Consider the following 25,653-nt stretch of genomic DNA (forward strand, 5'->3'; position numbering starts at 1 on the left):
TACAAGCCTCGGTCAATGCTGTTGACTGGATGAATTTAAGGGATGAACAATGGAAGCTTATAGCAACTGCTCTGCAATAAATGTCCCTTAAGAGGGACTGCTCCAACGAGCTTCTTATTTGCAAAGGGAAATAGAGAATTCAGAAAATGACTGAATCATTGCAAGTTCCAATTCTCAGTTGCATAATCACAATCTTTTGGACAAGAGCCAAAGAAAAAGTAATTTTAGATGACTAAGCCTGACAATGATAATGTTTCATAATACTAAATTCACATCTTCCATTTTATCAATGGACGTTATTTAAATTAGCATGTCATAAAAATAAATAAATAAACTTGTATGCCTTTTAAAATGTGACTTGCTGGCCAGAAACAAGAAGACTCCTGCAGAGAAAATCTAGCCTTCCAAAAATAAAATGCGGAAGATGACAATTTTTCCACCTACTCAGTTTCTCTTTTGTTCTTACTACCCGATGGGTTTAACATAAGCACAGGATTTGCTGTCAACAACAAAACCACCGTACTGCTGTCTGGAGCAACCATGAGCTCATGCTGTCATTAAGTAGAGGCTACTCTGTGCCTGAAGTGGAAATTCATAAAAATCTCAGAGTTACAAGCAGCTTTAAGGTCACTTACTTCAATTCCTTAGCAGAGGTCTACAAAAACCCATTCAAATGGTCCTAAGACATCTCCCCTTAGGCATGTCCAATAATCAGGAGTTCATCCCCTCCTGAGGTGGACCATCCCCTCTTCGAGTAGTTCTAAACTCAACAGTGCTCCTGATGTTGACCTGGAACCTCTCTTCTATCTATTGGTCTAGTGTAGTGGTCTAAGGTATTCTAAACACCCCTCAGACCTCCCCAAATTTAGTAAATGATTCTGCTACCTTAACTTTCCTTAAAAAATGTGAAAGCAGTTACGAGGTTATCCCTCAAGTGTTCTCTTCTCAAGTTCTTTCAACTCTTTTCTCTTCAGTCATGAATTCTAGACCAGCAGTTCCCAAAACATAGGAAAAAGGGAAGTTTAGGGACTTCTGGCAGGACTTCTTGGGAATTTTTATGCTGCTAAGTACTGCGATTCTCCAAAACAAAGGGAAGGGGAGGACAACTCACCTCTATTACTACTTCATGGAACACACATTTTGGGATATTTTGTTTTAGGTCATTTACAGTCCTGATTCTTTCCTCTGGAAATAATTCAGCTAGTTGATGTCGCCACAATTAGACCCAACACTCATGGGAGGGCTAAGATGACCAGTGTGAGCAGAAAGAATACCCACTCGTTGGTTCTGGAGGAAATCCATCTAGTACAGATGGATGTATGGGAACCCATCTCACTAGACTGTGATTTCCATCTCTACAGCATCTCCACGTTTCCAATGTTGAGTGCCCAAACGATGCTTAATAATTATTCATTGAATGGGTATGTTAATAGAGGATGAATGGCTTCAATGCAAACATAGAACACTTAGAAAAAGAATAAAAATCTCTCTCCCGCTCAGCATAAGGTTGAACACTAACATTTCCTAAGTTTCTATGATTTTGACTTTTATATCAGAAAATCATCTCGTGGACCCAATAAACAAATACATTGATCAATAAATTCAAAACCCAACCAGACTATGTCCAAGCGTCCAGGTATATAGCCACAGAATATCAGTTAAATCGCTAATGATAAGCAGGATCAAAGACTTCTAGGACTTTTTAGTTTGAAGCAAGCTTAGCAAATATTTAGCCTAAACCCTTAATTTTATGGAAATATATATAAATTTCTAATCTTAACAATAGAGAAAATTGATTCCAAATACCTGAACACTGATGAAAACTATGCAGCTGAGACCTGGGATGATATTAATGGATTTGGTCAATACACATAGATAATTTTCATTTATGCTAATGATAGCGCTTCCCTATAGCAGGCTTTGTCGATGCCTGCTGCTGTCCCTGGGCACTCACCATTTTCAAGCACACCAATCTGAAAGCTTCCAACTGCCAGCACCTGAAACTAGTCACCCGAGGGTTTCCTCTGGCCACCAGAGCCCTCAAGGCCTATGCTGGGCCAACGCCAGGGAGTTAATACACCTGGTGGCAGTCCTCAATCAATGATGGAAAGTGAGTTGGATGACAAATGCCCCAGCTCCTTTGATCCTGAGATGGAATCATGCTGAAGCATATTCTACAGTTCCCCAGCAAAACTGAGCCCCAGTTGCCCACAGTAGTAACTGGCTTTAAAAAAAAAAAAGTGGAGGAGAAGGCTGAAGAGGAAAGTCAGAAGGAGATGTGACTCAAGTAATGAAATTGAAACTGTGATTAAAAATCTTCCAACAAACAAAAGTCCAGGACCAGATGGCTTCACAGGTGAACTCTATCAAACATTTAGAGAAGAGCTAACACCCATCCTTCTCAAACTCTCCAAAAAACTGCAAAGGAAGGAACACTCCCAAACTCATTCTATGAGGCCACCATCACCCTGATACCAAAACCAGACAAAGATACTACAAAAAAAGAAAATTACAGACCAATATCACTGATGAATATAGATGCAAAAATCCTCAACAAAATACTAGCAAATAGAATCCAACAACACATTAAAAGGATCATACACCATGATCAAGTGGGATTTATCACAGGGATGAAAGGATTCTTCAATACAAGCAAATCAATGTGATACACCATATTAACAAACTGAAAAATAAAAACCATGTGATCATCTCAATAGATGCAGAAAAAGCTTTTGATGAAATTCAACACCCATTTATGATAAAAAAAAAAACTCTCCAGAAAGTGGGCATAGAGGGAACCCACCTCAACATAAAAAAGGCCATGTACGTCAAACCCACAGCAAACATCATTCTCAATAGTGAAAAACTGAAAGGATTTCCTCTAAGATCAGGAACAAGACAAGGATGTCCACTCTCGCCACTATTATTCAACATAGTTGTGGAAGTCCTAGCCACGACAATGAGAGAAGAAAAAGAAATAAAAGGAATACAAATTGGAAAAGAAGAAGTAAAACTGTCACTGTTTGCAGATGACACGATACTATACATAGAGAATCCTAAAGATGCCACCAGAAAACTACTAGAGCTAACCAATGAATTTGGTAAAGTTGCAGGATACAAAATTAATGCACAGAAATCTCTTGCATCCCTATACAATAATGATGAAAAACCTGAAAGAGAAATTAAGGAAACACTCCCATTTACCACTGCAACAAAAAGAATAAAATACCTAGGAATAAACCTACCTAGGTAGACAAAAAACCTGTATGCAGAAAACTATAAGACACTGATGAAGGAAATTAAAGATGATACCAACAGATGGAGAGATATATACCATGTTCTTGGATTGGAAGAATCAATATTGTGAAAATGACTATACTACCCAAAGCAATCTACAGATTCAATGCAATCCCTATCAAATTACCAATGACATTTTTTACAGAACTAGAACAAAAAACCTTAAAATCTGTATGGAGACACAAAAGACCCCAAATACCCAAAGCAGTCTTGAGGGAAAAAAATGGAGCTGGAGGCATCAGACTCTCTGACTTCAGACTATACTACAAAGCTACAGTAATCAAGACAACATGGTACTGGCACAAAAACAGAAATATAGATCAATGGAACAGGATAGAAAGCCCAGAGATAAACCCACGCACCTATGGTCAACTAATCTATGACAAAGGAGGTGAGGATATACACTGGAGAAAAGACAGTCTCTTCAATAAGTGGTGCTGGGAAAACTGGACAGCTACATGTAAAAGAATGAAATTAGAACACTCCCTAACACCATACACAAAAATAAACTGAAAATGGATTAGAGACCTAAATGTAAGACCGGACACTATAATACCCTTAGAGGAAAACACAGGAAGAACACTCTTTGACATAAATCACAGCAAGATCTTTTTTGATCCACCTCCTAGAGTAATGGAAATAAAAACAAAAATAAACAAATGGGACCTAATGAAACTTAAAAGCTTTTGCAAAGCAAAGGAAACCATAAAAAAGACGAAAAGACAACCCTCAGAATGGGAGAAAATATTTGCAAACGAATCAACGGACAAAGGATTAATCTCCAAAATATATAAACAGCTCACGCAGCTCAATATTAAAAAAACAAACAACCCAATCCAAAAATGGGCAGAAGACCTAAATAGACACTTCTCCAAAGAAGATATACAGATGGCCAAGAAGCACATGAAAAGCTGCTCAACATCACTAATTATTAGAGAAATGCAAATCAAAACTACAATGAGGTATCACCTCACACCAGTTAGAATGGGCATCATCAGAAAATCTACAAACAACAAATGCTGGAGAGGGTGTAGAGAAAACGGAACCCTCTTGCACTGCTGGTGGGAATGTAAATTGATACAGCCACTATGGAGAACAGTATGGAGGTTCCTTAAAAAACTAAAAATAGAGGGCTTCCCTGGTGGCGCAGTGGTTGGGAGTCCGCCTGCCGATGCAGGGGACGCAGGTTCGTGCCCCGGTCCGGGAGGATCCCACGTGCCGCGGAGCGGCTGGGCCCGTGAGCTGTGGCCGCTGGGCCTGCGCGTCCGGAGCCTGTGCTCCACGGCGGGAGAGGCCACAGGAGTGAGAGGCCCACGTACCGCAAAAAAAAAAAAAAAAAAAAAAAAAAAACTAAAAATAGAATTACCATATGACCCAGCAATCCCACTACTGGGCATATACCCAGAGAAAACCATAATTCAAAAAGACACATGCACCCCAATGTTCATTGCAGCACTATTTACAATAGCCAGATCATGGAAGCAACCTAAATGCCCATCGACAGACGAACGGATAAAGAAGATGTGGTACATATATACAATGGAATATTACTCAGCCATAAAAAGGAACGAAATTCGGTCATTTGTAGAGACATGGATGGATCTAGAGACTGTCATACAGAGTGAAGTAAGTCAGAAAGAGAAAAACAAATATCATATATTAACGCATATATGTGGAACCTAGAAAAATGGTACAGATGAACTGGTTTGCAGGGCAGAAATAGAGACAAAGATGTAGAGAAGAAATGTATGGACACCAAGGGGGGAAAGTGGCCAGGGGGCGGCGGTGGTGTGATGAACTGGGAGATTGGGATTGATATATATACACTAATACGTATAAAATGGATAACTAATAAGAACCTGCTGTATAAAAAAATAAATAAAATAAAATTCAAAAAAAAAAAAAGGAGGAGATGTGACTATGGATGAATGGTCAAAGAAATGCGACTTTGCTCGTTTGGAAGATGGAGGAATCACACTTGGACCAGCCAAACCAGACTCTATGCTATTCGAAAAGCAATTTTCTTTCCTTTTCTCACGTTGTTTCTTCCCTCTGGAATTGTATTGGACCCATCACCAACAACTCGAATCCTAACAATCCTTCAAGGTCCACATTTTTCTAGTATGAGTCAATGCATAAGTGAACAAATGCATAAAAAATGAAAGCTACCTGTGTATAGGTTGGCTTTCCTACCCAGTCATACACCCTGGCAACAAGAATCAGAAAACAAATACCTAACATGGCGAGAGTGAGGCCGACCCATGCCAGGTTCCATGCCTTCTTTTTGATGAACAACCTCTGGCTTTGTTTCTTTGACTTTATATTCTATGCTCTGCCAAAACATCATGTTCTTCGTTACTTGTCAGTAACTGGTTTCTTTATTAGTTTACTTACCGAGGATATTCTGTTCCCCAAAAGAAAGGCTTCTGGAGCTCTCCTGCTGGAAATCCTGGGAGAAAGACAAACAAACAAAATTGTAAGGGATGTAGGGATTGATTTAATGATGAGTACCTAGTTCTAGCTTTGGCACTGAAGTTCCAAAGGCCCATCTTAAAGGTACTCCTCATGGAGCTGGGACCCCTCTAAGAGATCCAACTATCTCTAAGATGATATTAATTCAACTGAGTTTGAAATCAGTGCATTCCATCAGTTTCAAGGAAACTATTTTGCATGGATACACTATTGGCAGTGTCCAGGCTGCTGTGAACTGGGTTCCTTCATACACAGCACATGCAAGAGGCTTCCAGCTGTCTTATGGCTTCCCCTGATACAGAAAGGGCCAGCTTCATGGGCACACAACCAATGCAGTCACACGGGGCCCCCGTGCAGAAGGACCCTGCAATGGAATTAATGCTCTGCTGTCACTGTATGAAATGCTTAATAAATTTATGTTTGAATGTGATTTTGGAAGTGGAGACCAAGGGGACAAGAAAGCGTGCGTGTGAGCAAAGCAGCCATGCAAAATATTCCTGTCCATGGTTCCTTTTATGCTCCATTTGCACGTAGCATCCAAGATGCTCCCTGGGAGCGCAGAACTCCAGTAGACCCACAATATGTACGAATTCAGCAAGACTCAAAACGAGTACAAGGTAAGCATGTTACATCTAGGACTGAGTATGTGGGGGCTCTGACAGCCCTCTTGGGGATCTTTCTGTTGGAAGCAGAATTTGCTTTGATCACCAAAGGGCAGCAGTGGCATTCTAAGAAACACGAATGGCCAAGGAACTCTGTCATACTCTTTCTTACTCCTGTATTGGTCAACCACGTATACCGAAATGATGACGTAGAAGGAAAGGGAAAACCAGAACAACCCATAGTTTATTTTCCTTTCAGTCCTTTCTTACTCATCAGTAAGCCAAAGGTAGAGAGTGTTGGTAGAATGTACATGTATATAAGAAATGAAGTAAAACCAACTGAGTTAGTTTTATGCAGTGTTTCCACTGTTCTGGCAAGAAGAAAATACATACCCATGTACAAGCTAGAAAATACAAACTACAATTTCGTCAATTCCACATCTCAGTTAAAAGTTCTTATACCTGGGGACTTCCCTGGTGGCACAGTGCATAAGACTCCATGCTCCCAATGCAGGGGGCCTGGGTTCGATCCCTGGTCAGGGAACTAGATCCCACATGCATGCTGCAACTAAGAGTTCGCATGCCTCAACTAAGGAGGCTGCGTGCCACAACTAAGGAGCCCACGTGCTGCAACTAAGGAGCTGGTGAGCCACAACTAAGGAGCCCTCGAGACACAACTAAGGAGCCCACCTACCACAACTAAGACCCAGAGCAACCAAATAAATTAATAAATAAATATTGTTTAAAGAAAAGTTCTTATATCTGTATTTGTTTTGGCATTGCACAATATAAAGATGAATGGTAAAATTACACTGATGATTTAAATTTTTAATTTTTCTTACAATTTACAGTGGTATTAAATAGCAAATAAAAAATACTGTGACAAGTCTAGAGAAAGAGAGGCTGTAGAAGACAGGACAAAGCTATATATTTTAGCCCCTTTACAGCACTTTTTCCTGCTTTCTGAAAAAGAGGTCCCCATATTTTCATTTTGTACTAAGCCCCACAAATTACGTAGCCGGCCCTGGGTGCAGATGAGTGGGAGAAATGCCTTGCTTTGCTTTGCCATTGCAACTCACCACTGAATTTTGTACCCTGGGGCTGATCCTAGGAGCTGCACTTACAAGTCATCACAACTGGGAATGCAAAGAATAGTAACAAAGAAAATGAGAGCGCGAGAGAGATACCTTCTGCAACATCCTTGCCTGCTCCAGAGCCACTGCTCAAAGCCCCTGGAGACTAAAAGCTCTTTTACGAGTTCAAATGTTTTATCTTCCCTCTCTCCCTCTCAACAATTTGTCTACCTCTCCTCCAAGACAGGACACTACGAGAAGTGAGGGTAGGAAAGCACATTCTTAATTTAGAAGTGAAATATTAATTCTGTGTAATTTATATACATATACTATTTATATTTTTTAAAATAATACCATAGTTTGAGATTTCAGGGTGCAAAAACCTAATTGTAAAACAGAGCTGGATCCAGCTAGTAGTCCTCTCTCTTCCTGTTGCGTTTACATAAAGGAAAATGCATCTGACTCTGGAGGGGCAATGTCATATTAATCTTCATAATTTCCACATTTTCTTAAATATCTTTGGCATCTTTACGTCAATATTCCATCATCTTTTTGGTGATTACTTTTAGTAAGTCATTCTGACTTGGATATATATGCAAATATATATTACATATATATGCAAATCACAGTGTTTATATGAAAATTCTGTCTCACATAATATATCATCAAAAAGCAATGATATTTCCCAATAAGAACAATGATCATAGACCAATGTGACTTAATTATTAAATCATTATAGCTTTCCTGCTTGGTAATGTGCCCAGCTGGAAGCATTTATGTCCATTGCCAACTCCTTTACAGGAAAACATCTGACACCTGCACGAGCATCCTTTCTGCTGCTGTTGCTGTTAGAGGCCCCAGACTGGCAGACCGCAGCCATCACACTCTCCTGATCAGCTGTATCTTTGCAGCTTGTCAGGGCCATGGAACCCAACACTGATCAACAGAAGAATCTGATGCCCTTAGGACCATTTTGCTGAAGTGAATGGATTAACTGTTTAAGCTGCATTTTTGGAGATGTCAACTGGCGAGAGTGATAGATCAAATCCCAACAGGGCCAACTCAATATCTTATCTCATAAAGCGAATGAGTTCTACTTAGCAAAGGTAGAAGTGAAAAATAATTAAATAAATGGAAAGGGAATTCTCTTTCTTTTCCTCTCCCTTTTTAATAGGCTTTTCTTATCTTTTCTTGCATATCCATTTTATCTCCTCTTCTTCCCGTTTCAGCACTGCCTCACCACCTATTTCACACTTTTCAAGCTCCTTTTTCTATCAGTATATTTAGGGGAGACATTCCTCACAATGTAAGTGTGTGTGTGTATATATGTACACATACATATGAACATGAGAGACAGGAGAGAGGGAAGGAGAGGGAGGAAAGAGAAATTTAACTATCAGACTGGCAAAAATTCATAAATTTAATAATACGTAATACTGGCCAGGGTGTAGGAAGCATGTTGGTGGGAATATAAATTCTTGCAAGCATTTTGGAAAGCAATTTAGTCATCTCTCAATGCTTTAAATGCCATTTTAAAAAATTAGTAACTGCATGCTGATAAGGAAAAGGCTCTAAGAGATATTATTAAGCAAAAAAAATATTAAGTGTAAATACAGCATTCTGTCATGTATGAGTCCTTTTATGTGTACTACATGTGTAAATGTATGCATAGGTATATAGAGTCAGGTCTGCTATAACGCTTGTATTGAAAAGGTAAATTTGTTCCAACATGATTGAAGTATCAGGGAAAAGACTGGAACATAACTCCAATTTCACATTTTCTTATGCATAGTTTTGTCCATGAGAAATGCTAGATGAAAGCAGAAAATTGCACCCAAATGAACTGAGCTGCTTAAGAGTACACAAAATGCACACATCCCAACATGGACCAGCTACCTCTGTCCCCCATGTGTTAGAAGCCCTACCCATCCACATCTGGTGTTAAAACTTTTCAGATAAACCTCCTTCCACCGCTACACAGTAACTCACAAGCTGCAAGCCCTCCAATGCCAACTTCCCCAAGCAAACTTCAGGTCTTTTTTTTAAGGGAAAGCACCATATTTACTGTAGCATTTATGTATTTACCCATTTAACATGTGTAAAACCGTGCTATCGTTTTTATTAGGCTCCTAGCTTTTGTTTTCACGTGTCACTGATAGTTTTTGATTGTTGTGCCCCAACCCCATTTGTCCCATAAGCCTTGTGGCTTTTACTGCACAGTTTTGCATAGTGCAGTGATGTTTAGGACCACATGTCACATTATAGCAGAACTGACTACGTATGTCCACATCTATGTGTATATGTACACATATATATTCCCACCAGCGGTTCTCAAATTTTGTCATGCATCAGAATCACCTGGAGGACTTACTGAAACACAGATTGCTGGGCCTCACCCTCAGACTTTCTGAGTCAGTAGGTCCAGAGAGGTGGCTAGGAATTTGCATCACTAACAAGTTCCCCTGTGATGTGATGCTGATGGTCTGGGAACCACACTTCAAGAACCACGGCCCAATCACTGGCTGTCATGCACTGTGGTGCCATGGCTAAATATGTTTATTGCTGCATTGCTGTAACTGAGAAAAGTGTGCAACAACTTAGATGTTCAACAGGAGGGGAATGAGTTAATGACGGTATAACCACATTATGGACTGCTGTGCAGCAAATGAAAAGAAAGAGGCAGGTCTCCATATTCTAGCATGGGGAACTCTCGAAGAAATGCTGTTGGAATAAAGCAAGGCACAGATATAGATATATAAATGCCATTTATATATTTAAGATAACTGTCCTATCAGTTTGAGTATATGTATGAAAATTCACAGAAAAGGTCTGTAAAATACATACCAAAGTGGTCATAGTGGTTACTTACCTCTTGGAGATAAATGGGATTTGGGGTGGTGGGTGGTTAAAGGGGCTTTGGACATAAATGTAATGTTTTAAATATTGATTAATCAAAGGTAATCAACTTGTATAATTAAAATGAACTCTTTTAGGGACTTCCCTGGTGGTCCAGTGGTTAAGAATCCGCCTTCCAATGCAGGGGACGCGGGTCTGATCCCTGGTTGGGAAACTAAGATCCCACATGCCGTGGGGCAACTAAGCCCGTGCGCCACAACTACTGAGCCCGTGCACTCTGGAGGCCGTGCGCCACAAGTAGAGAGAAGCCCGTGCGCCGCAACAAAGAAAGATCCCGCATGCCGCAACGAAGACCCAACACAGCCAAAAATAAATAAATAAATATTTAAAAAAATAAAATGAACGCTCTTAGAGATAAACAGGTGTGTGTATTGCAGAAATTTCTCCTAAAGGTTATCCCCAAATAGTTTATAGTTAACTAAGCTTACATAGTAGTTTTTTGCTCATACATTTGTCAACACCAGCAAATTCCTATTTCAAGCAAAACTACAGACTGTGGTTAAATAATTCCAAACACTAAAATTCTGACAAAAGAAAATATTGGTATCTATATGTTGTAACAACCTCACTATTTGGTAGCAAAAAATTCTCTTTCTCAAATCTGTATGTAGGAAAATCACAAGGCCTGCTTTAGACTTTCTACTTGGGTCAGCCTTTTGTTTTTACTGGCGTTTCTCATAACTCTATCAATGAATAGTGACTAACCTAGCTGGAATCTTAGCAAAATGTTGACCATAGAGTGCTTTTGTTTAGGACACAACTGCCAAACAACTGATCACATTCAGTGGGTCAGGTTCAACTAGTCGGTCTTTAAAGTCATAAAGTTATATCCTAACTGTAGCTGTATCTTTCCAGGAAAAGTTAAATGCCTCAGTGTGTCTGGGTTTCAGTGTCCATTTTACTAGTGTAAAATCACATTAATTAGGTTTTTTAGTATAGACAAATATAGAGAAAAAAACCAAAATTAGCCCATTGTCCCACAGCTCAGACCTAAGAAAACAAACATATATCCTCAGGGATAGAGAGTTCAAACTGTATGGAGAGATGGGAAAAAAATTAATAATTTCCCTTTTTTCCCACCCCTCTCCCCCCAGCCCAGAACTTCCCAATACTATGTACAAAACTAGCTTCAGATATTTACTCAAATGTCACCTCCTTCTCATTAAGGCCTTCCTTAGTGCTTTTTAAAGATGGAAAGTATTATTCTACCCCCTTTTCTTGCTTTATATCTCATCATAATACCACCATCTATGATACTCTAAATTTCACTTATCCTTTATAAAGTATTGTCTGTCTTTCCCCAACTGGAATGCAAGCTCCATAACAAAAGGACTTTTATTTTTACCTTTCTCTCACTGCAATATCTCCAAAACAATGCCTGGCACGTGGTAAGCACCCAATAAATATTTGTTGAGTGAATGGAATCTGCACTTTGTGAAACTCTAACCGGTGACTGGGGTTAAACATTACCTATAACTATGAGTGCGTGTTAGCCAAAGTCTAAAACATTACACGACACTATTAGTACTACCAATGTGCTACTTCTTGAAGTTTCCATATTCAATACCAGAATGGGGCTATGTTCCATTATTCAAGTTCTGGTTTTCCTTTACCTTCTAGATTAGGTACTCTGTTGGTTCCATTCCCTTACAATCATGGCCGAGCTAGTGCGGTTTTGAAGTTTGCACATTTTTTTCAATAAACTCTTAATCAGAATGCAAATATTAACAAGATGAAAAGCTCTGCCCAGCTCCATGCAAATTCCATCACCCTATGTCCTCTTAGCCCTCCGTACAACCAAGGAATAAAAGTAGGATATTTTTGGGCTTCCCTGGTGGCACAGTGGTTGGGAGTCCGCCTGCCGTTGCAGGGGACACGGGTTCGTGCCCCGGTCCGGGAAGATCCCACATGCCACGGAGCGGCTGGGCCCGTGAGCCATGGCCGCTGAGCCTGCGCGTCTGGAGCCTGTGCTCCACAACAGGAGAGGCCACAACAGTGAGAGGCCCGCATACTGCAAAAAAAAATAAAATAAAATAAAATAAAAGTAGTATATTTTCCCTTTTATGGTTTTATGGCATATGCTACAAAGAGAAAATCACACAAAATACTGATTTAGATCAGAGTCCTTTGGTCCTAACAATACTGAATGAAGATCATCTCATTTCCCTACATTCTTTGTATGCTTTCACATAATTGCCACATTAATTTTAAGTTCCATATCCATAAGTGTATGGTTCAAGAAAGTTATCATGTGGCAAGTATTTTGACAGCATTTTCTTCCAACGTTTTGTTACTTGTAAGTTTTGGGTTTTGTTTTTTATATAGTGACGCTTACAAATGGTGATTTTTGTCCCCTGAATCGGCAGGTGGACTCTTAACCACTGCGCCACCAGGGAAGCCCACAAATGGTGATTATTTTAAGACAACTGTAGTCAGACTGGAAACATGCTGTTTCCGTGTTTGGTCAGATTTAACAAGATGGGAGGCCTCCAACTTTCAATACCAGTCTTCAAAACCCAGAGCACCTGCTTCTTCCCTTTCTCTCCATCAAACTTTTGAAAATTTACTAATACCCTCCATATCCAAGGGTGGAATTCAATCCTCAGTTGGTTGAACCTTCGGATGAAACCTGTAGATATGGAGGGCCAACTGTATGGTGCAAGGCAACTCAAACTCCATCTAAATTTGGGAGCAGTTCACTCTTAAATTCAGTCTCTCTTTTGACTCCTTTCAAGGAAGTAGCATTATTTGAATTTGTTCAGTTAGGATCTCTCCAGCAGCCTCGGGGGCAGAAGTGGCACAGCCAGGGGCCAATGACAAAGTAAATTCAGTCCAAAAGAAGTTGACAGGGGGAGGTTCTAAAGGAGAATCCAGTGGGCTTGAGAATGTGTAGGCCAATGTGCACACTCAACTGTTTAATTAAATCTGTTTCCATATTTGCTGTAGGTGCTTTCCCCAGAGAGGTACTTGGGTTTTCCATTGAGTGTGTATCACTATGGGTGTTTGTGATACTTTTATTGAGGGGCTGACTGTATCAATACATTGTATTATATTATTAGTCTTGTCAAATAACAGAATGTTTGGTCTTTTGCATGGATTTATTGGTGTATTAATGTGACTTTATTCTAGTACATGTCATGACAGTTATTTTCAAAAGCGTTAAGTATATGCTTATATTACTGAACTAATCCATGTACCAGTCTACATTCCAAGGCTTACTGCTGATGCACCATCTTAGCAACATTATTATACTTCTTGGTGAGATTCACTTGTAGTTAATTCTGCTGACTTGTTTATTTTACTTGTCCTGCCCAATAGCTCCAAGTTCTATAGTTCACTAAGTGAACATAGTTTATGACCCTAATTTTGAAGATGTTAATATATTTAAATACCATCATAAAAACGACTGGGAGAAGTTTGGTTTGGTTATGATGATGCAACTTCCATAAATAATCAGTGACCACTAACATTTACTGAGCACCTATGATGTTCCAAGCCACACAGGTAAGTTTTGAACATACAAACGTCCTCAGAGAACCTACAATCCAGTGAGGGGGAAAGGACGTAACTAGAAAAAAAATTCCATTTTGCAAAGTCTAAACAGGAAGGTGAACTGATACCAAAGCTCTCTAAAAGTGTATTTTTAATTGAAATGTCTTTTAAAGTCAGTAAAGAAATACTGGATACATGGGAGTAGATGCATAGGCGTGTTTTGGGAAAGGGGTTACCTGTACATATGTGTGCGCTAATGGGTAAAAAATTTGTAAGATCAGTAGGGTCCAGAGTTTTCAACAGGTCCCCAGTTATTTTGGTGCCTCCTAGTTGAGACCCACTGGCTTAGATCAGAATAAGGATTCTCAACCCCAACTGTACATTAGAATCCCTCCGGGAAGTTTTTAAAATATACCCATGTCCAAGCCCCTGCCCCAGACCTATCAAGTCACAGTGTCTGGGATGGAGCCCTGAGCAGCAGTATGTTTTCAAAGTTCCCCAGATGATTCTAATATGCAAACAAGTTCAGAAATCTTGGTTTAGGAAAAGTGATGTATATAAATCAGCCCTCCTGTCTCATTCTCCTCTCTTCACTGCTCCTCAACACTGTGCTTGTAACATATGACTAGATATTTTTATTATAATTTTGCAGACTATTCTTTCAAAACCGAAATTTTACACGGCTTATAAATTATGATTGTACAAAAGGACAAAAACAGTTTTAATTGCAACTGCTTTGGAAAATCCAGGATGAATGCTCACTCTAAGAGAGAATGAGTGTTACATCTTATTCAGGATTAGTTCTTATAATCAGATAAGCCGGATACCATTCTTCTAGAATCTAGGGGGCCATCAGTAGGGACATGGAAATTGCTGCAATTACAAAGCACTTTTCGTTATGTTTTTTGCTGTAAAGGGATTTCATTGTCATCTCACTGCTAAGATTAATAGTGGCTTTTTTTTCAATTTGGCATCTTGCAGTAATTTGGTAAATGCCAACCCTCCCCTTTCCAGAAAATATCAAGTTCTAACAGCTGTGACTCATGTCAAGGGATCCAGCACGATGCCCTAGCCATCTGCTGGCTTCCTGCAGGTAACCTCCTGCTACCATATCTATCAGCCTAGAACTGACAAGCTGAAAGCAGCTTCTAAAATCTGCCCTCCATCTTGAAATCTTCTCTTCTGGCTCTTCTATTCTTTTCCTGCCAGAATTCCTCGAGGCTGCAACAAAGAGAACCCCTTCTTCTTTACCAGCATAACCAACCATCCCTGTCTGCCCAGGCCTGAAGGGGCTCCTGGGATGTGGAGCTTTCAGTGCTAAAATTGGGACAGTCCCAGGCAAACCAGGACAAGTTAGCCTCCTTACCTTTACCCAACCAAGTTTGACCTCTTTTGCATTTGAACTGCAATTTTATAGCTCAGCAGTTCTCGAATTTCAGCATCTAGTAGAGGTTTGATGGTTAAAATCTTCTTAAAACATAAATTGCTGGGCGCACCCCCAGAGTTTCTGATTTGGTAGGTCAGGGATGGGACCAGGTCAAGCCCTTTTATCACAGGTGATGCTGATGCTGCTGATCCAGGGGCCACACTTTGAAAACCACTATGCAACTCAGTATCTCATACTCTACTCACGTACCAACAAGTCCTTTCATGCACACAACTGCTGTCCTAGGTATTCAAAACTGACACTAGAGGCAGTGATGTTCAGTCCAGGCCTGGGAAAACAGCAGATGCTCAACAAGTGCCTGTGTGGGGTCAGTGAGCCATATCTGGGGGTGAGATAATGGTCTCAAGAATGAAAATGTGACTAACATTTTCCCTTTATCAATTAGACCAAAAAAAAAAAAAAAAGAAAAGAAAAGAAAGGAAAAAAACTGAGTCTCTTTATTCATCTCCTCCAACAGTACCTTTTCGATGCCTAACAGTATCTTTTACGGTGGTAAAAGAAAACCATCTCATCTATTGTTAGTGAAAATATAAAGTGGTACCATTTTTCTCAAGAGAAGTAGGATAATATATATTTTTAAATCTCTTAAATTGAGCATACCATTTGACTCAGCAATTCCTCCACATCTAGGAATCTACCCTAAAGAACAGTCTCAGATATGCACAGAGACTTAGCCGCAAGACTCATCACAGAGTTTTGGGCTTTTTTAAACAATAGTGGAACAGCCTTAATGTCTTTCGGTAGGAAATTAAAGAAATTAAGGTGCTTTTATTTGGTGGAATACTCTTCATGGTAACTTAGAAGAATATGTAACAAATGAAAAAAAATACTTGTTACAACTTTCAGTGGGAAAAAACAGTTTAACTGGACGAATCCATAGTTAATTTCAATTTTTAAGTATGTAGATAAACATAAGTTTGAGAGAGATTCAACAAAAGTATTAACTGTAGCTATTTTTATTTTTATTTTTTTATTTTTTATTTTTTGCGTTACGTGGGCCTCTCACTGTTGTGGCCTCTCCCGTTGCGGAGCACAGGCTGCGGACACGCAGGCTCAGCGGCCATGGCTCACGGGCCTAGCCGCTCCGCGGCATGTGGGATCTTCCCGGACCGGGGCACGAACCCATGTCCCCTGCATCGGCAGGCGGACTGTCAACCACTGCACCACCAGGGAAGCCCCCTGTAGCTATTTTTAAATTATCATTAACTTAAAAAATATTTTTAGCTTATCTAAAATTTTCTAGATTTTCCACAACAAATGTGAACTACTTTTGTAATAAGGGTCAAAGACAATTGATTTTTTTCAAGGGAGGACAAGTGAGACTGTGACCTTCAAGACCAATTAGTGAGACTCTTCCCTGACTCCCTGGCCTTGGCTCTTTTCCAGCTTCCAGATGCTCTCCTCACTCGGGCTCACAGCCAGGTCGCTCCCAGTGTGTGTCCCACTCACCCCCCACCTCTTGAATCAAACTAACCCTGAAAGCCATTCTGTGCTTTCTGCTACCAGCCCTGCAGTGAACCTGCCCAGTCCTCTGTCTGGAAACACCATGTGTCCTGCCCCAGGAGAGTGTTTTCACAAGTGCACAGCAGGTGGTAAATGCGTCCCTCCAGGCATCGGTCCTGGGACTCAACAGTTACAGGAATGCCATGAGATTGCAGGGCTTCCCACTTAAAGGCAGCTTGCCCCTCGGTGGCACTACCCAGAATGTCATTCTCAGCCACCTCCTTGGTCGGGCCTCAGAGACATGGGGCTGTTTTAGGACGTCCAGAGTCCTTGACTAGACCATGACAAGAACATCTGAAAATAGTTGTAGCAGGTGTCCCAGAACCTTGCTAAGTGCATCATGTGGCAATTCTGTAAACTATTTGAACTTTGCTCATGACTTAACTTCAACTCACTTAACAAAAATTTTTTTAAATTTCAGAGTAAATTTTGTGAAGGAAAACGTTTTGGGAGAGTAGCTCAAAATATTCTTGTTAAGGTAGCTTATGAAATCTCTCAAATAACGTCCCCACCCCATCGGAATCCAAGGATGGAAGGAGATGACAGTCATAGCCAAAGGGCTTGCAGAGAACAGCACTCTTAGAGATGGCAATAGTCAACTGCTGCTTGATGCGACAGCCCTTTAAGACATGAAATCAGCACGACCTGGAGACCACCTGACCTTCTGGTCCTCATCCCCTGGCTGTCCCCACATCCTATAATATCTTGTTTCCATACCAAACAAACAATCCCCCACCACATGGGTGAGGGCAGAATATAATGATTACTCTAACATACAATTATACCATGCTTTCAACTTTTTCACAGTGTGTTCACATGAATCATTTCATGTAATTCTCACATTTCTTATCTGGCATTGAACAGTATAGGCTGAAGACCTAGAGCACGTAATCAGAGAAGCTGAGTTATACTCCCATCTCCGCAACTTACTAGTTGTGTGCTCTTTCGCACGTTACTTGGCCTCCCTGAGCTTCAGTTTCCTCTTCTGTAAAATGGCCCACAATACCAAGCTTATAGACCTACTGAAGATTAGAGATAATATATGTTAAAGTATCCAGCACAATGCTTGGCACATTAATGGTTCTCAGTGAAGACTAGCTGCACAGAACAATTATACTCTCCATTTTATGGGAGTCCTTCAAAGCATCAGTGGAAAAGTTGGGAAACTACCTGTATTATCACTACACAATTATTTGAGAACAATCTTTTGGGATTTAACTTACCCACTCCCTATTTCCCCTCACCGCTGCCACTGCCTAGGTTTAGACCCTCCCCATCCTTCTCTTGAACCACCTGCCAAACTCCTAGCTGGCATAGGGGGTCTCAATCTTTCCCCTCTCCAAGCTATGATCTTTAAGACTAAGACCAAGGAACCAAAAATGAAGTTTCCTGCCTCTCAAAGAAAACTATACCAGTTCCCTATGGCCTGTGCCTCAGTATGGCTTACAAGGTCCTCATCTACTTCTGCTACATTTCCCCTCACATCATGCCTTCTGTCCCATCCCCCGCCTACCACATGCACTCTGTGCCCCAGCAACTGTGAGCATCTCACCACCCGTTCCTGCTCCATGCTCCGCGTGTGTTGCCTTTGCACCAGCCAGTACTTCTGCATGTCCCAACCTACCTACTTTGCCTACAGAATTTTTCTCCTTTCAAAGCCCACTCAAATGCCATTTTCACCGTGAAGCCAACCTTCACTCCCCTAGATAATTAACACACTGCTCTGTGGCTCCCAGGATGCACTGCACAGCCTTCTGTCGCACACTCACCATGATGTCTTATAAATGACTGGTAACAAGTCTGTCTCTCCCCACTTCTCAAAAGCAAGGAATCCTAACAACTAAGATTTATTGACTACCTACTACAAACCAGTTTCTCTTCCAAGCATTTTGTATATATTATCACCTTTAATCTTCACAACAACCCTATAGGATAGTCACTACTATTATCTCCATTTTATAGATAATTAAACTGAGGCTTAAAGAAGTTAAGTAACATGCCCAAGGTTCCAAGTTATCAGTGGCCAAGCCAGGATTAAAAATCAAAGCCCACACTCTTAACCACTACACCATACCGTATTAAAAACCTAGCACTGGGCCTCCCTGGTGGCGCAGTGGTTAAGAGTCCGCCTGCCGATGCAGGGGATACGGGTTCGTGCCCCGGTCTGGGAGGATCCCATATGCCGCGGAGTGGCTGGGCCCGTGAGCCATGGCCGCTGGGCCTGCGCATCCGGAGCCTGTGCTCCGCAACGGGAGAGGCCACAACAGTGAGAGGCCCGCATACCGCAAAAAGAAAAAAAAAAAAAAAAAAAAAACCTAGCACTGAACTCAGTACCTGGGAAGTTGTAATGTCTGTATTACTTATCTCTTGCTATATAACAAAGTATCTCAAAACATAGTGGCTCAAAACAATAAACATTTACTATCTCACAGTTTCTCTGGGTCAAGAATTCGGAAACAGCTTATTTGTGTGGTCTGTCTCAGGGTCTCTCAAGCAGTTGCTGTCAAGATGTCAGCATGGGCTGCAATCATCTGAAGCCTTGGCTGGACTGGAGGATAAGCTTCCAAGATGGCATGCGCACACAGTGCTGGTCATGGGCAGGAGGCCTCAAGTCCTTCACATGTGGCCCTCTCCACCAGCTTCCTGAGGGCCCTCATGACATGGTTGCTGGCTTCCCCCAGAGTGATCAATCCAAGAGAGCAAGGCAGAAGCCAGATGTCCTTTATGACCTAGCCTCAGAAGTCACACCCTGTCATTTCCACAGTATCCTATTAGTTACAGAGGTCAGGCTTATCCAGTGTTGGAGAGACTACACAGGGGTGTGAACACACAGGAAGTGAGAATCACTGGGGGCTCTATAAATATTAAGTGAATAAGGTGAAAAAATTACTAAGAATTGCTCTGTCAGGATCTCTTCTAGATAATGAGAAGTCTGGATTAGGTGGCCACTTAAGTTTCCTTCCTTGTAGCTCCAAAACTATGGGAGATTATTCTCCAATTCTCCCCAAATAGATTGTCAAGTGGATTCAGGGATTTAATTTCATTAAAGTCCAGTAGAGGCCACAGGTGAGTATTTGCTAACTTGGCTTCTACTTTATGGTTTTAGGCAGAGTCAGCAAAGTATGAGAAATTCTACCAGTCTGAAACACAGTTATTTCCTTAACAGCAAAACAAATCTATGTTTGATTTCAGGATTAATTTTATAGTTTGATGCCAGCGTTAGCCCAGCCTCTGCACAAAGGCTTATCTTCTTTAGCAGAGTATCTGTGATTAAACCGAGGCAACTAAATCCCTTGCGTATAAGAGCAAAGATAATAAAAAATCATTGGTTTTAGCCCTTAGGCCTTGCTTGTTTTCAAGCCAAGGTTTTGTTTGCTTAAAATAATTCCTTGGGCCTCCCTGGTGGCGCAAGTGGTTGAGAGTCCGCCTGCCGATGCAGGGGATACGGGTTCGTGCCCCGGTCTGGGAGGATCCCATATGCCGCGGAGCGGCTGGGCCCGTGAGCCATGGCCGCTGAGCCTGCGCGTCCGGAGCCTGTGCTCCGCAACGGGAGAGGCCACGACAGTGAGAGGCCCGCGTACCGCAAAAAAAAAAAAAAAAAAAAAAAAAAAAAAAAAATTCCTTGATATGATTTGAGACCTACGAAGATAAAACACTAATATTGAAATAAGGCACTATGCAGATACACACGGACACTGAATACATGAACTGAATTTGATTCTAAAGCCCAGTCTATATTAGCGGAAATGAGAACCAAATGTAAGCGGCTCCCCCTCCCGCTCCCGTACGACCACCTGATTAGATGCAAAGTACTTTGGAAGCTGGGTCAGAAACACGCTGCGAGGCTCCCTAGATCCCATCCTCTCGCAGTGCTCCACGTCACAGATTGGCAAACTACAGCCAAGTAAACAGTTTCACTGGAGCACAGCCGCACTCATTTGTTTATGAATTGTCTATGGCTGCAATGGCAAAGGTGAGAATTTGCAACAGAGACCATATGGCTTGCAGAGCCAAAAATATTTACTATCTGGCCCTTTATAGAAAACATTTGCCGATCCCTCGTCCACACCTCTGGCAGCTTGGCCTGAGGTGAAGTGTCATAAGCCCAAATGCCTATGCATGCTACACGCTATTCTACAATTTTTTAAGGGATAATGGGGGTATTACTGTTTATGTTGAGGTGTTACATACATACAGTAAAGGAACAAATTTGAATGGTAGAACACAGTGAGTGTTCTACACAAGTATCACCTGTGCAACCACCTCCCAGATCAAGGTAATGTCTCCCATGCCCCCTCTCAGTCAATACCCACCAAAACAAAGGTAGCCATTATTTTAACTTTTATCACTTAGATCACAGATTTGTCTGCCTGTTCCTGAACTTCATACGAATGGAGCCATGCAGTGTTTCACTCACCATTAAGTCAGCGGCATTCTTACACACTGCAGCATGCAGCACTTTGTTCTTTTCCCGTGCTGTGCAATATTCAATTGTATGAACACAGCACAATTTGTTTACCTACTCTTCTGCTGATGGAAATTAGGTTCTTTCCAGATTTTTGCTATTATGAATAAAGCTGCTATGAACATTTGCGTACATGTCTCCTGGTGGGTATCAGGATCCATTCATCTTATCAACAGTGGAATTTCTGGGTGATAGGAGACATCAGCAAACTGCCAAATACTTTTCCAAATGAGATGTAATTGTTTAATGCACAAAAATACTGTTTTAATGTATAAAACCTCTGAGAACAAAAGTTCAAAATACGCCCCTCCCACAATCTTCATATTAGGCTGTGTATCCCGTGACAGACTGGCTATCCCAGGCATTAGTGGCGGGCGTGCCAGTTTTTGATATACAAAACCCTGACCGTGACAATATGCTGGCACTTTTCAAATTGATCTTGTTAAATCCTACCAAAAACTCTGTGGACTGGGTAACCTCAACATGTGACAGATGAGGACAAGAGGGGTCAGGAAGGAGAAACACCTTGACCAAGGTCATGCAACTAAATCAGTGGCACTCAAGGCCTCCCATCGAGCTTGTGTCTTCCTACTAAAAGCAGGAAGACCTGAGACTTCCCTGGAGGTCCAGCAGTTACGACTCCGTGCTTCCACTGCAAGGGGCACGGGTTGGATCCCTGGTCGGGTAACTAAGAGCCTGCATGCCACGCAGCATGGCCCAAAAAAAATAAAATAAAATAAAAGCAGGAGGACCAGCTTTGCATTTATCACAGAGTTAGGGAAGCACAAGCTTAGGCACCAATAACCTCAGCTCCTTGTTTTCCTGTTTAACCACCTTATCAGGTCAAATATAATTAAATTCTGCAACAGCTCCTGAGTATAACTCCCAGTACAGCAGACTTAAATCATCATTATTTCACACTACACTCTGTGTCTGAAGACATTGCTACCCAGCTTGACAAGGGTAGAAAAATAAAAAGCTATAACCACCCTGAAAAAATCTAACATTGAAAGATCACCACAAATCATAGGGCTTCACATACAGGCATGGATTTGCCAAAACAAACAAACAAACAAACACCCTACAGGTTTTTCTATTTTCTACTCAAGTCTCTACTGCATGCAGAAGCTGACTTAAATGGCATAAATCAGAAAATGATAATGAGAACTGAATGAAATTCTCATAAATCACGTTACTAAGTATAGTTACATCTTAGATGTGAAACCCAATTAAACAGATGGCCACATGCTGTCAGAATCAGCCCCTAATCAATAAAGATGTTCATTTTAGAAAATCACCTCCATTTTTCACTTCTTCAGTGAAGCAAAAAGGTGGTACTTGGGGGCTGGGGGGAGTCCCAGGAAACCCAGTGGGGAAATGTATAAGGAACTCCACCTGTCTTAATTTATAGTCCGGAAAATCAGAAAGGAGGGAGAAAAAAAAGTCACCCACAGGATTCCTTGTCATCTTGCCTGGGAATGTAATTTACAATGAGAGCAAGCACTGGTCATTAGGAAAACAGAAACAGCTTGAATCTCTTAATTAAAACACTGCTTCAAATTGTTCATTCCAAACCCCCTCTGCTCATAAGCTTTAGAGAAACCACTGGGTTACCCTGAAATGGTTGCTTCCTCAGTAAACCTCTGATAAGATCAGCTCTTCCCAGAAAGAAACAGGCTGAGCAGGGGTGAATCCTGGAGGCAGGATTTAAACCCCCCAAGAGCAGTGAGTATTCACTGACATTGGAAAGCCAGTGTGGAAGCACTGCTGAGGAGTCTACCTCAGTGCCTTGTCTAGCATAAGAACTGATCTATTACATTCACCAGATTGATGAAATTTTGTCTACCAATGCCAAGAAGTGATGAAAATGAGAGCTGGTGAAAACACTTCTGTACTTTGGAACACTCACTCTGGAAAACATTTGGTGTCATCTGGTAAAGTTGAATATTTGCATACTCTACAAGCCAGTAATTCCACTCCTAGTATATAGCCCAAACACTTGTTTCAGGGGACATGTATGAGAATATTCAGAGCAACGTAGTTCATAATAGCAAAAACTGGGGGAAAGGGTAACGCTTAGGTCTGTAGAACAGATAAGTAATCTGGGGTACAGTCACACATGGAATGTTACACAGCAGTGAAAATGAAAAACCTACTGCCACATGCTACATGGATGAATCTTACAAACATGTTGAATGAAAGCACAATTGCTTAAGATTGCATGCAATATAATACCATTTTTATTATGTTAAAAATAAGTAAAAATAAGCAGTATATTGCTTAGGGATACATATGGTTTAAAATTTATTTTTTCAAAAAAGCAAGAAAATAATAAACACAAAAATCAGAATAGTGGTTACATCACTGGTGAGGAGGAGGAAACGGATGAGGAGGAGCGCAGAGACAATGACATCAGGAATGTTCCAGTTCTTGGATGGGTGGTGGGTTCATGAACGTATATTTATTTTATCATATGTTTTCTTATATACTTTGTAACTTTATGTGTTCTAGCATGTTATATATAATCTTTTGCATGTACAAAGTAAAGCATTTTCTTTTAAAATAGATAATTTAAAGAATTTTCTATCACCCAGTAAGTTATTCCAATTGATATTGGTATAATTCATGTTATATAAATATAACCTATATTATTATAAATAGTATTTATAAGTAATATCTAAAACATCATAATTTCCCATGTAACACATGCAGCTTACTTCTCAACTCAGAGCTATAGCAAAGCATCACGTTGTATATTTTAAATATATAAAATTTTTATTTGTCAATTATACCTCAATAAAGCTGGGGGGCGGAGAAAGCAATGGTATTTTTATGATAATAATGCACTGCCAGCTAACTGTTTTCCTGTTCACTACTCTCCCAGACCAGTCCAGAAGCGGCTGCCATTCTGCAAGGTGGCCACACGAGGGCGACTCTAAGAAGGTGTGCCTGCTGGGAGTGGGCTGTCCCCTCTGGCCAGGGAGTCCTGTCAGATGAGGGCCAGCACAGAGGACCTACCACAAGTGGGTAGACAGGAAGCCTCACTGAGAAGGTGGCATTCAAGCAAAGATTTGAAGGAAGTGGGAGCACGAACCATGCAGATCACTTGGAGAAGTTTTCCAAGGCAAAGAGAACCCCGAGTACAAATGCTGTAAGGAAGAGTGTCTCGTGCTCTAGGAACAGGAAGGAGGCGAGCATGGCTGGAACAGAGGGGAGATAAAGGCAGCGTCATAAGAGGCCTCGGGGCCATTTCAAGTAATCTGGCTTTTATTCTATGTGAGATGGGACGCTGATAACGGGTTCTGAGCAAAGGAGGGACATGAGATGGCTGTAGGACATCTTAAAATGGCTGTGATATTATATTTAGAATAGACCAAAGGGGGATAAGTTCAGAAGGAGGGAGGCAAGTGAGGAGGCTATTACAGGAGCTCGGGGAGAGACGGTGAGGGCACAATCAAGGGGAGCAACTCCTTATAAATTCCATCTCCCGTGCTCAACAAACAGCTTAGAGACATGCTTAAAACCATGAGATTAGAGGTGCTCACCACGCAAGGGAGTGAAGGGGGCACCGGAAGACGTGCAGCAGCAGCCCGCCCTCCCATGGCAGGTCACCGCCAGCCTGCACTCGGGCTCTGCCATTCTCGTCAACGTCTTCAGGCTTTTACTACATGTGGATGCACCTCTAGACACTATACAGAAGTGTTCTGCATGCTTTTGAACTCTATTTATATGATATCATCCTCCACATATTTTTCCAAGTTGTTTTTTTCCACACACACAACCTATTATTTGTGAACTTCATCCACGTTAATACATGTCACTCATTGTTCGCCACTGTCTGGCATGCCCTTGGGTGAACATGACACATTTTGATGCATTCTCCTTTGGAGGGCCACATAGGTTATTCCCTTTTGCTGCTATTATAAACAACACTGCTGTAAGCATTCTCACATGGGCCTCCTCATGTGAGACTTCTCTAGGGCACTGCTTCCCCAACTATGTTAGACTCACCTGGAGGGCTTAATGAAACAGATTTCTGAGCCCCACGTCCAGGGTTTGTGAACAACAGGTCTAAGGTGAGGCCCAAGATTTTGCATTTCTAACAAGTTTCCCTGGGACTCTGTTGCTAATAATCACAGGACCACACTTTGAGTAACAGCATTAGTGCACATGTCAAGAGCTCAAGTGACATTCACAGACATGCATGCCCATAGTTGGCTTTCCTAGGTGTTGCCCAATTGTGCAGCAAGTGGGTGAACCGATGTATACTTCCACCAGCAGTATGTGCCCCTGTCGCCAACATTTGGTGCTGTTAGATTTTTAATTTGTGCCAATCTGACCTTTAATAATTTTTTAACTTATCATCGTAGTTATAATTATGTACCT

The 25,653-nt window shown here is 41.2% G+C and overlaps 1 protein-coding gene across 1 annotated transcript in view; it reads right to left on the reverse strand.

Moving 5' to 3' along the window:
* Window positions 1–25,653, reverse strand: part of PHEX (phosphate regulating endopeptidase X-linked) — a 197,259-nt gene that overhangs the window by 20,983 nt on the left and 150,623 nt on the right. Inside the window, exon 16 of the mRNA XM_060087064.1 lies at window positions 5,692–5,746. Within this exon, the coding sequence (XP_059943047.1) occupies window positions 5,692–5,746 (55 nt within the window). The remainder of the gene's footprint in view (window positions 1–5,691; window positions 5,747–25,653) is intronic.

This window comes from Mesoplodon densirostris, chromosome X (genome assembly GCF_025265405.1).
Source record: "Mesoplodon densirostris isolate mMesDen1 chromosome X, mMesDen1 primary haplotype, whole genome shotgun sequence".
Classification (NCBI taxonomy): Eukaryota; Metazoa; Chordata; class Mammalia; order Artiodactyla; family Ziphiidae; genus Mesoplodon; species Mesoplodon densirostris.